Source organism: Alosa sapidissima, chromosome 17 (assembly GCF_018492685.1).
Source record: "Alosa sapidissima isolate fAloSap1 chromosome 17, fAloSap1.pri, whole genome shotgun sequence".
Taxonomy (NCBI): domain Eukaryota; kingdom Metazoa; phylum Chordata; class Actinopteri; order Clupeiformes; family Clupeidae; genus Alosa; species Alosa sapidissima.
The window spans coordinates 23,116,406-23,128,495 of NC_055973.1; the positions used below are offsets into that span (position 1 = coordinate 23,116,406).

General features: G+C 42.4%; 1 protein-coding gene and 1 long non-coding RNA gene across 9 annotated transcripts in view; one reads left to right on the forward strand and one right to left on the reverse strand.

Moving 5' to 3' along the window:
• Positions 1-11,083, forward strand: part of slc12a7b (solute carrier family 12 member 7b) — a 77,599-nt gene extending 66,516 nt beyond the window's left edge. For 4 of the 6 annotated variants that reach the window (XM_042067257.1, XM_042067255.1, XM_042067258.1 and 1 more), the window contains 4 exons: positions 953-1,122; positions 2,978-2,992; positions 5,560-5,693; positions 7,318-11,083. In XM_042067257.1, coding sequence (XP_041923191.1) covers positions 953-1,122; positions 2,978-2,992; positions 5,560-5,693; positions 7,318-7,409 — 411 coding nt within the window. In that variant the 3' untranslated portion in view covers positions 7,410-11,083. The remainder of the gene's footprint in view (positions 1-952; positions 1,123-2,977; positions 2,993-5,559; positions 5,694-7,317) is intronic. The other 2 variants (XM_042067256.1, XM_042067260.1) reach the window with 1 other exon arrangement.
• LOC121687993 lies at positions 1,544-3,760 on the reverse strand. 3 transcript variants are annotated; one of them, XR_006024475.1, is made up of 4 exons: positions 3,455-3,760; positions 3,204-3,333; positions 2,516-2,723; positions 1,544-1,915 (listed from the first exon to the last, which is right to left on the reverse strand). It is a non-coding gene; the product is annotated as an uncharacterized LOC121687993 (long non-coding RNA). The 3 variants fall into 3 exon arrangements; XR_006024474.1 differs by lacking the exon at positions 2,516-2,723; XR_006024473.1 differs by lacking the exon at positions 1,544-1,915 and having other exon boundaries at positions 2,279-2,723.
• Positions 11,084-12,090: the final 1,007 nt, after the last annotated feature.

Sequence of the window (12,090 nt, forward strand, 5' to 3'; positions counted from 1 at the left end):
TACTTTTTACAACAGCCAAGGAAGAAAAAAAAAACAATATAAAACCTATAAAAACAAGTAATCTCTGTCAGCAGTCCCTCTGGCTCTGTAACTGTCCAGGTGTCCTGTCCGTGCTCCATCTCTCCGCATGCGTCACAGTGATGTCACTTCCTCCCTGTTCGTTCGTTCGCCTGATCGTGGGTCCTCCCTCTTCCCTCCCTCTCTTCCTCGGGGCCCAGCTCATGTGCAAAAGGGGCCTTTGTGAGCGTTTCTCCCTGTGTAGTTGTGTTAGTTTGGTTCATGCTTCATTATAGTATCACCATCTTTGGTTTGTGGATGTGGACATGCAGTATGTAGTCTAATTTTGCATGTCACTCATCACGTTGCCTTAAATTATACCATGGAAGTCACATTCTTGTTTTATTTGTTATTTGTTATACATTTATCTGCATGATTTCTTTTACATTGTGTTGAGATGATCATTTGACAAGACCTTCCATTTTGTTTAATTTTGGATGCATGGACATACGTAGAAGAAATAATAGAGACGATGCTAACTCTTCTTTTCATTGAGAAAGTTATTTACCCTGCTCTTTTTGGTATTGTTTTTTTCTTCATGTTGATTGTATGAACAAGACAGACATTTTTCTTTAGACACAGACTACAGATGAAATAAGCATGATGTGTCTAGCTTTTAAAGGCTTCTGAGTTAGCATCTTTACCTTATGATAGTTTGTTTTTGTATCATTATTATTATTATTATTATTATTATTATTAATTGTTTATTTAGAACTTTGTCAGTATTAATGTATATAACTAATGAGTTAATTGTAAATTGCAGAGTGATAGTATACCATTTTGAACCGGAAAAAGACACACCCAAGCTATATGTTTCATCAGTCGTTAGCGGTTTCCTGGGTAACCAGACAGTGTGATTGGGTGTTGACACGTGTCTACTGGCACCCGTCTCCAGGCCCAGCTCATCCACGATCGGAACACTGCCTCTCATGCAGCCATGAACTCAGACCTGACGCCCGACAGGGTCCACATGACCTGGACCAAAGAGAAGTTCTTCACCGAGCGCAACCGCAACCGCGAACCCAACACCAACATGGCGGTGAGGGATCTCTTCAACATGAGGCCGTAAGTACAGCCAATGCGCGCGCACACACACACACACACACACAGATACTCTGTGCGTGTATGGTTTAAATACGGATGATGTGCTGGGTGACAGTGACATCTAAGCAAGCACACAAATGTTTGTTTTCAGCAGTTTCATTTAAAACAATCAAGCCATCATTTCAATTAACAATATTTTTTTCAGCTGGATGCAAATTATTGGGCATGTATGTCTGAGCTTTATGAAAGCAGTTAACTTGAAAACTGAACCAACCATATATGAGGAAATAATACTTTGCAACTTGTATCACAATGTTTGCCACATACTGCAGACAGTTTATCATTATGAGTAAATTAGACCAAGTGAAAGCCAAATACACCACAACACCAAACATATTCCACCCAGGGTTGGACTCAAAGTCTTTTTTTCTCTCACACACACAAACACACATGTACAGAAATATATATACACACATACACAAACACACACACACACACACTCACTCACGCACGCACGCACGCACGCACACACAATTCACTGAGTGTGTTGATGAGCATGCAGACACCCACTCTGTGGACTAATCTTCACATTGGCATCATGTCTTCCATGTGTCCATTTGTGTGAGCATTTGCACACAGCTCCCAGACTCATTCAGACGACCACACCCCTTATGAGGACACCCGGCTCTGTTCTGGCTCTGTTCTGGCTCTGATCCGCTACATCAGGGCCAGGTCTGGTTTATAGTCATGAGATATTATTAAGGGCTGGCAGTGGCATTTTACTGAAAAGTGTTGAGAGTCCACTTAAAATCCACTGAAAGAAAGAGAGAAGCCAAAATGATGTCACCGTTACGCTTAGGAATAAAGGCCTTTACAATCCACTTGTTAACATTGATTTATTCATACTGTTCTAGAATATCTATGGACGCTCAATTTATCAGTGGTAGACACATATGATTGTGTGTGTACTGTACATGAAAGGGAACCCTCAGTTTTAAAATCCATTGATGACGGTTACAAGGTTGCTCTGAATATACAGTGTAATTATATTATGTAAATATGTCAATTATACATGTTATTTGAGAAGCCTCTTACTATGAGTCTTGTAAGCTAAGTAAATAAATGTATAATCATTATATTAAATACATTAAATGAAATTATACAGCAATGCCCAGGCATGTTGGCCACTAGAGCAGCCTGTGTAAGTGTGTTAAGCTCAGTACTGCCCCCTGCTGGTCCTTTCACAGGGATGATTTTCTTTTACTCCCATTTTGGCTATTCCTCTTCCTCTCAGTACGTTATTTCAACTGTAGTCCCAGTGAGTGCCTTCTACCCTCTGTGGATTTCTGCACCCAGACGTGCCGACACAGGATACTCCACAGCCAGATGTGTGTGTGTGTGTGTGTAGACTTACTTCTGTTATATTCACAGCATTGGGTGTGTTCCTGTAGTTCATCACGTGTGTGTGTGTGTGTGTGTGTGTGTGTGTGTGTCCATGTGTGTTGGCATCCTTCAGAACATCACCCAGTTCACAATGGGTAGTTGTGTCTCTTCAGAAGCTTGTCTCTTTCAAGCGCTGATTTTTCAGTGTGTTTGATGCCTCCAGCTTTTATTCCTAGTTGCTTTAGAATAATGAAAGCGATGTCAAAGCAGCTTTGGCTGGGAAAGGCATTAAAAGGACGTTTTTGTCATGTTGTGGAGATGTTCTATCTATGCCAGCACACATCAGTCACGCCTCTTAAAGGGAAGGGAAAGCAATGGAGGTTTGCTATTGGTTGGAGGTTTGGGGTGATTGGCATGTGGTTTGTGTGGGTTTTTTGCAAAGCCGACGTCTAAGCCTGTCTTTTGTTGTTCTGTCCTGTTTTCCTCCTTCTAGAGAGTGGGAGAGTCTGTAAGTCGACATTTCTATTTGGCCAAAGCTTTGTGTGCGTGTGCGTGTGTGACTGTATGTGTTTGTCCTATGTATATGTAGTAGCCCTGTCCTGCCACTGCATGTTGTGTGTGTGTGTGTGTGTGTGTGTGTGTGTGTGTGTGTGTGTGTGTGTGTGTGTGTGTGTGTGTGTGTGTGCGTGTACGTGTGTGCATGCATGTCCCATGCTTACCATTGCTTTCATCCATGGCTGTGTGTCCAGTAACCCAGCAAGAGCGTCCATATGATGTAATGTGCATGTGACTGTGCAGTGTCTCATAGTAGTAGCGCGTATGAACAGCCTTGCACTGTCCGAGTCCTCTCTGTGTCATCAGGTCAAACATCACAACATTCCACCCCACAATGAATACGACAATCCAATCAGAATCCACAGATATTTAGGAAATATACTACAAAAACGTAGTTTTGACTTGATTTGATTACCTGCTCTTTGAAGCCTCTCTGAACACTTTGAATACCTGAGAGAATGTTCTGGAATCCTAGATGTGACCTTTGACCCTGCAGAGCTGGGCAGTGCAAGTGAGCAGTGTGAGTTTGATGCCACTGTTCTTGCCGAAGCTTTGTGCATATCATGAGCTGCATTTGGAAGGCTGTGCCCACTGACGCCCTAAACAAAGGGTCCATCCTCATATCACATGACCACCCAGCACCAGCACAATATTACACTACACATGGTCCTCCCTGTACAGCCACCCAGAAGTGTAAACGTTTGGCTTCAGAAAGTAAAAGTTCAACCATGTATTGGTTTTACCTGTGCACTTAACACAGGTGATTTCACTGATTAAAGTATCTAACTGGCTGTGGAGTTGCACTAATCAGATTCAGCTGATTTAGTGAATGATTGGAGAAAATGTGTGCCAGGACTTTTTTCTTTCTGAAGTCGGAACTTTTACACCCCTGCGACCTGATTGGATGGTAGAAATGTCTCTGCAATAACAAACTGTATGATTGGACGGAAGAACTGTCTCTGCAGTAACAAACTGTGTGATTGGCCGGGAGAACTGTCTCTGCAGTAACAAACTGTGTGATTGGCCGGGAGAACTGTCTCTGCAGTAACAAACTGTGTGGACTGCCACAGGATGCCATCTGAATGTGTTCCGCGATCATGACTTCCAGACTGCAGGCCTTTTATTATTACGAGTTTTTAAGTGTCTGCGACTCTTACCAAGACTTTTTATATCCAGCGAGCGAGACTGAGGCTGCGTTAACACCGGCAGGCCTTGATGCACAGTTCTGATTTGCTACCTGAATCAGATTTTTTGGACTGCCTGTTTACATCTACGTTTGAGAGTGGCCCATATCAGATATCTGTGTTTACATGGTTCACTAACTTGTAAAACACTCGAGACAATCCGCATGCACACCAGAGGAATTTTGGTCACCAAAATGAAACCAAACAAACTGACTTGTTTTTCACTGTATTTCAGTGGCTAGTAATTTACTTTCGTTTCCAACAAGTCCGCAAAATATATTTTAAGGCAAAAAAGAAGGTGGAAAGCCTACCACATTTATGGCATCTTCTTTCCATCTCTGTTTTCAATTTATTACACCGTTCTGCAGTCATGCATTCATGTGAAACTGAAAGCAACCTTGTATGTAATGTTATGCGAAAACGTAAAAGATTATGGGCCTTTTCAACCATGCGCAAGTTCCAAATGACAGGGAATATCCGATCTGCCTGTATAGACTGCAGTCGCATTAGCACATATCCGATTCATATCTGATTCATTTCCACATATGAATGAGGCCTGAAACGGATCTGAAAATATTGGAATCCATGGGCAAAAAATCAGAACATTTAACTGACGGTGTAAACGTAGCCTTCTCACAGTCTTTATCTGGCTCAGATCCGCGGCAGAGTCGGTTACTCCGAGTCAGACTGAAAACTAACAGCTTTCCAACAGCTGAGCTCACCTACTTTATGTGTTGAAACGCAAGCTTTTGATTTCAATTGTATTTATTGCATTTCGGTGAAGTCTCCTTACATTTATTTATGTTTTACATTCATTTTATTTATTTAAATTAATAACATATACTTTACCCACTAATGTATATTATATATGTAATAATTTATATTGTTGAAGGTGAAAATCAAGGTAAGGCAGAGTGTGTGTGATGGAGGCCAGGACAAGATCTGACCAGCACACACAGATGACAAGTCCAAGATCTTAAGTCCTTACCGAAGCTATTGATTTGTTAGATTTCAAGAATAAGAAGTCAATCATTAAATTAACATAAACAATATTGGTGATTTAAGGTCAAATTGACTGAGTCACCAGAGCCCAAGAAGTTGTTGGCACTATGGCAACCAGGGCAGCCCAGGGACACTTAACCAGTTGGAGAAGGCCCTCAGAGTAGCTAGTCACATCCAACCATAGTCATCTGACCCATCCCCCTCTCCTGTGCCCCTGCAGTGATTGGCTCTGGTTCTGCTCCCCATCCAATGAGATTGCTTCACAGTTTGTGGAGTTCATAGAGCAGGAGGTGATGCCCTATCTTTCCCTCCCCCTCCCCCGTCTCTGTTGCAGGAACCAGTCCAACGTGCGGCGCATGCACACTGCGGTCAAGCTGAATGAGGTGGTGGTGAACAAGTCCCAGGGGGCTCACTTGGTCCTTCTCAACATGCCAGGACCGCCTAAGAACCGAGGAGGAGACGAAAACTGTATCCTTCATCACAAGTGAAGTGTTTGAGTGTATTTAGGATGTGTTTTTATAGCCTTGTAAACCATACTCTTGACTATGTTTCATTTTCTACTGGGTGGGAGGCACTAGTGTGAAGTTTAAAATCATTGGAGTTCCTTTGAACTAATCACTAACAAGCGGTGTTTCATCATACAGAAAAGTTTCTCTGCATCACACCCTTAGCAAGCAAGCTTGCATCTTATGATTGATTCCAATGAGAAAGACAGCTAGCAGTCACACCTTTCATCTAGTTATTAATTCACAGGACATTCAGTTCTTTTACTAACTCAACGGTTATGAAGAAATATGTATTTGTTATTGACTCATCCCGAAACTACATACATTACCATAATTTGCTTCCAATACCCCAGTGTAGAGGACAAATTTAGCTCATAGCTCAAGACTTGTCAAGAAGTTACCATAACCTCCTATGTAATCACCGTTAGCTTACTAACTAGCTAACGTTAACTGTGGAACTTCGGTATAACCAAATATTCTTGATTGCTCCGCTTTAACCCTCCTTGGTATAACATAGCCAATTATGTCATCTTAGTGGTAGGGAATACGTTCGTATTTCAAGTGAAAGAATTAAGGTATGACTTAAGTGTAGCTGACGTTATAACATGTAAAGTTAAGCTTGCCATACCCACAGGCAGCTCGACTGTGACTTTGTTTGTGACACTCCTGTTAGTAAACTGGAAAAATCTAAAAATAGAATTGTAATGGTTACTTGAATCCAACGTACACACAGATAGCTCTCACACCAACCTTATTTTGTGCCTTTTATTCACATTTGCTCAAAGTATATAAGCCTTTTTTGCTCCCCACGTTGATGTATTCCAAGCTGTCTGCTTTGGGGGCAGGGATGTAGCAAATTCAAAGACCATGCCTATGTAACATAATCTCTCTCAACCACGACCTCTGTTTGCTGGTTGGCCAGCATCCTGAAGCTGAAGTAAGCGAGGACAGAGCAAACTATCCCAGACAGAGTACTGAAGGAAAATTTAATTGAGCGGAAGTACGTAGACGGGTGGAGCCAGGCTAGTGTTTTTGTGAAAGGAATTTAGTTTATTTTTTCTCTTCACACATTTCAATGCATTAAAAAGTTGTGTGTACACATGTATGGGCATGGTAGAACGGCGGCAGCATCACCACCTGAAAATCGGTCAACCCGGGTTCAATTCCCGTACCCGTCGTTGGTAGTCTGTGTCGCATTGGATTAAAACATCTGCTAAATTTCTGTCAACTTTAACCTAAACGTAACAAATCATGGGAGGACATAGACCTCAACAGTCCCGCCCACAGCTGATTCCGGAATTAAGAATTTCTCCATTGACAATTGGAGTATAAGCCATAAAATCATAACCGTGGTAGACTCCATGGTAGACTTCAAACCAGCTACGACATAACTAAGGTTAAATGGAGAAATGAATGGGAAACTTACTTCCGGAAACTCTCTGGGAGGAGTGGGCGGGACTGTTGAGGTCTATTGTATTGGAGAACAACTTGCCGTTGTGATTTATGAATGTTCTGTTGATGTGCTTTTGTAGACCCTTGTGTAGATCATGTGACCCTTGTGTTCCTTCCTTGACTGGTGTGCCCAGACATGGAGTTCCTGGAGGTTCTACTCGAGGGTCTCAATCGGGTCCTCCTGGTGAGGGGCGGCGGCCGTGAGGTCATCACCATCTACTCTTAAACGCTGCGTTGCTGTGGGTACCTGCCACGCCCCCCTCCTTCTCCTGCCTCGCCTCGACAGTTCCGGAAAAATCCATTTAAGGCGGGGGGGCCTGTTAGCAGTGGCATTACAACTGGCAGTGTTGGTTTCGAGGGTGGGGTGCCCCTTCGGGCGTCCTGCCACGGGCTGTGCCACCTTTCAGGGGAATAGATGACGGGCAAGATAAGAGTGACCACCCTTCATCTGAGGGCCAGAGCTTAACGCCACCATTTTAATGTTGCCACGTCAACGGACTGTCTGTCTTTGCCCTCCCTGCCATTCACCCCCCCCGCCTCCCCCCGTCTTGTTGTGATTGGTTCGTTGGTTTGTCTGTCTCTTCAATGTGTGTGTGTGTGTGTGTGTGTGTGTGCATAACACATGTTCTTGTTTTATGTGATAGCAGATGTACATTAAGCAGACCCTTCTATGTAATCTTATATTTCTCTTATTTCTTCTTTTGGGTTTATCTCTTTTTTGGGGGTGGGAGAGTCGTGGGGGGAGGGAGGGGGGGAGGGTAGTTCTCAAGGAAGAGACGCACATACTCATACTGGTTGGCTGCTCAATTTTCCCGACTATCCAGAGAGATTTACCCATGTCTATTGTCTATTAAGACATTTTTTAAGTTATACTGTCCCTATTTCTCAAAGGTTTTGAGTATGAAGAGCGATCTTAAGATTTCTTCAGACACTCACTCATCTTCAGTTCTGGTAGACATTGTTTTTGTGTTTTGGAGGCATTCTAACTGTGACCCTTGTGATGCCCCATGGGCTGACCTGCTAAATCCACAGCAACAAAGTCTCAGATGCTCTTTCCAGCAATACATCTTCGGTCTCTGCTACTCAAAGAGAAGACACACCATCTTTTTAAAAGTCTCACATTGTCAGAAAGCTTTATGTAATATGAAGGGATTGTTCTATTTTTCTTTTAATTCTGGGTGGGATACAATGATGATGTGTTTTTGTGTCAAGGATGGGAGAATGATGATGTGTGATAATGTGTGTTTTTGTGTGTCAAGGATGGGAGATATTTCTTGTTTAAGGGATAGGCCGAATGCGCAAGTGTGTGATCGGAATGTGCAATAGTTGTTACTTTTGTGAAGTCACAAAAATATATACATAAACATACATACATACAGTATACCTGTTGAACGAGATGGAGGAAAAGGCCCCCCAATTCTGGGTCTGATTCTGGCCCAGTTGTGGCCCACGTCCAGGCCACCTCCTGGTTTGGGTTGGCGCATCGGCTCTTGCTTGACGGGCACCTAAGTGTCAGCAACAGGGTCAAATGACGGAAGAGTAACTAACCCCTTGCATCGGGAGCATAGCCATGGAGAACCACCCCTCCACCCCCTCCCCCTCATGAAATGACTGTTTGTTTCAGTCACCTTTGCTTTACTAGCCCGAGGCTGTCACCATATGTAATACATCACTATTCTTTTGCTGCTTCAGAAACAGTCGTGTACCAAAGCTTAGACGCAAATCTCAGTGTTGCTGATATCGGGACAAGTGGTCCTTGGAAGGCTGGGTGGGTGGGTGGGTGGGGAGGGGAGGGGAGACATGGAAGTAGATGGAGAGGACTACCTTCACATATCTGTACCAAAGCAGTCACTTCCATGCAAAGAGGGAGGAGGAGGAGGACGTAGTTCTGCTAGAGACTTCCAGTACTTGTGATTATTTGTGTATCAGTAGACTGAGGTTGGTGATAATGATGCACTATTTCTGTGTCTTTGCAGGCCAGGTCAAAATGTTGTTTGTTGTCGTTGTTAGTGTCGTTTGTCATTGATCTTGTAAGTAGACTTGCCGTGTTTAGTTCAAAAGGTTCCACACAACAGGGTTTCTCTTTTTTTTCCGATGATTCATTGATTTAACTTTTTTTTGTGGATTTATTTTTCCTCTCTTTTTTGAGTAATTTGAGTAAAGGCATTGCCACTCAAATGTTGACTGGAATCAGTTAGAAGCGATTCACCATCATGCCCACAATACTCAACAGCAAATGCAAATCTTCTCATGTATAGTAAAATTACATTGTGTCTGTGTTGTGGTTTAACCAGCCGATCATTTTTAGAATTTTTTTTTTTCTTCTTCTCTAGGTTACTGAAAAAACAATTGTTTCAGTTTTATTGTAGCTCATATTTTTACCCAGCACGGTTATGTTGTGAAATTGTAAAAAAAAAAAAAAGCAAAATATTGGATGTTCTGACATTGTATCATAGGAGAAAATGTGCCAAAAGTCTCAAGTGAGGAAGAAAGAACTGGTAGCTCCTGTAGCACCATCTGGCAACTGTGCAATCGACCAATAAAAATAAAGCATTTTTAAAAAGTATGAAGGATGAAGTCTTTTGAACCCAACATTATGCGTAAAAAGCACAACACTGAAAAATAGAATCGGTGCATATGATTCATGCTCTAGTTTATTTATAGGCCCTTGTGTTACCACAAAGTTGAAAAGAGTTGTCAGTTCTCTGAGCTGTAGTTACTCCGTGCTCCTGTTGGGGGCACAGTTGTGCATTGCACAGCCGAACATGACAGACTTGTACATAAAAGGTGGGAACTCTCAGAAATACTCAAATTTAAAGCTGTATGTCGTTCAGAATATTTCTCTGGTACCTTTCTGCTAGCTCTGAAGTTATTCATTACCAAAGCACTGTGTCGTTTTGTTTTGTTTTGTTTTGTTTTGTTTGTTTTCTACAGTACTTTGTGGTGGTATACCTTAGAGCTGATTAGCAATGTATTTGTTTATTTCTCCAGCACTATACTTATGTACTTTGTAGTTTGTTTTAGTCTCTTCAAGTCATAAAGTTATAACATATTCTTGACTATCAAAATGTGTTCCGTATCTAGAACAGACGGGCACATTTTCTTGTACTTTGTTTCTTTAGGAGGTTGGGGAAATGCAATGACTCTCTCTCTCTCTCTCTCTCTCTCTCTCTCTTTCTCTCCCATCTCAAACTAATCCGGTGAAAGCACAACTGGCTATTTTCAGTAAGTCCTGGTTTTAGACCTCTTCTAATGGCAGGATAAGGCTAGCTCTGAAGGCGTAATTGGTTTAAAATGACTGAGAATAGCATTCTTCATTCTAACATGGGTATGTGTCCACTCATTGTATGAAGCGTGGCTATGAAAACAGATACAGAATGCTATGACAATAAGAGCTAGTTGAATAAAAGGATTAAACTTAATCCCAGGGAGATGAAAACGTCATCAACGTAGACCCTCTGAGCAGCACCTAGCAGAAGTAATAGCACATGAAAGAGAATGTAATCTACCTCAAGGAGGTCTAACTAGAGGTCAACACCTGTGCAATCATTCTCCCAGTTGTTTGTCTGTGTGAGTGTATACGAAGTGTGTTATTGTCTTTCATTTCCCCAAGCCTCTACTGTGCAGACGTGTGTGTGTGTGTGTGCGCGCGCGCATCAAATGTGTGCAAATGTGAATGCATCACTGGCCTATGCTTCAGTAGTAGGTCAGGTGTGAGTTTGTGTGTGTGTGTGTACATGTGTGTGTGTTTGATTTTTTGAATCTGTTATGCGTTTTAGACAGACAAACATAATAAAGACCTGTGAGATGTTACATGTGGGTGCAAACGTAGTGGAGCTTAGCCCTTTAAATTAAATGTGTGCCTCTTGAGTAATTTAAATAAAGTGCTGGACCATATCACATCATCTGTCTCTTGCCTTGTTTTTTGATTGTTTTCTGTTGTCATTCAGCTCCAGGCAGTTGGTTTCCCTTACAAGGGAACCAGTTGTTTTCGTATGGATTAATCCAACCACTAGGCAAGGTGATCAATCTACTGTCACATGTTTAATAGTACTACTAGTAGCCTTTGAAATGCTTTGACTTGCAGGTGGCACTGTGAGAAATTGGTTGATTCCTGTAAAACCTCATAGATGAAAATGTGTGATACAGTTGTGTGCAAAGATGCTGCTGTGTCCAGCCAGTTCCTGACACAAAAACACAGTTGATGCCCTCTCCTCTCTCTGCATCTTTTAAGTGTTTTTGACAGTTCAGGACAAAAAACATGGATTCTGATGAAAAGTCAAAGCAAATTTGTTTATATTGTTTTTCCTCTTGCTGGACTTTTTCACCACAGCCATTAGAGAGACTAATCGATGGGTTGATTAGATCCACTGCACCGATCAATAACTTGATTAATTGGAGGGTCAATGATACCATCTCCATGACTAGCGACTAGACTGCGATCCTTTAAAATGTCTGCTGCTGCTGCTGCTGCTGTGTGTGTGTGTGTGTGTGTGTGTGACTGTGTGTGTGTCTAACTCCATCTCTGTCTCCTGAGCACATGCAGTCAGCACAGCAAGGTCATCAGTATAGCAAATCCTCTCAGCCATAGATAAGCTCAGGGCTTTGGAGCACACCGGACGTGATTGGCAGGTGACATGCTGTCATTTATAGATCCAGTGATGTTGCGCAATACGCTCTTGCTCTCTCTCCCCTCATTGGAGGTGACCTTGTACCTGACCCGGACAGCCTCCATGGTAATGCTTCTGTAGGAACTCTATGGCCAAGGAGGAAGAAGTCAGTAGGCTAAATAAAATGCTCTGAGGCAGAGGTGGTTCTGATTTGGGCATAATGTCCTTATGAGAGTTACAGGGGTCCGTATGATACACTTATAAAAGGTCTCTTAAGCAAAGCTGTATGGGAGAAAA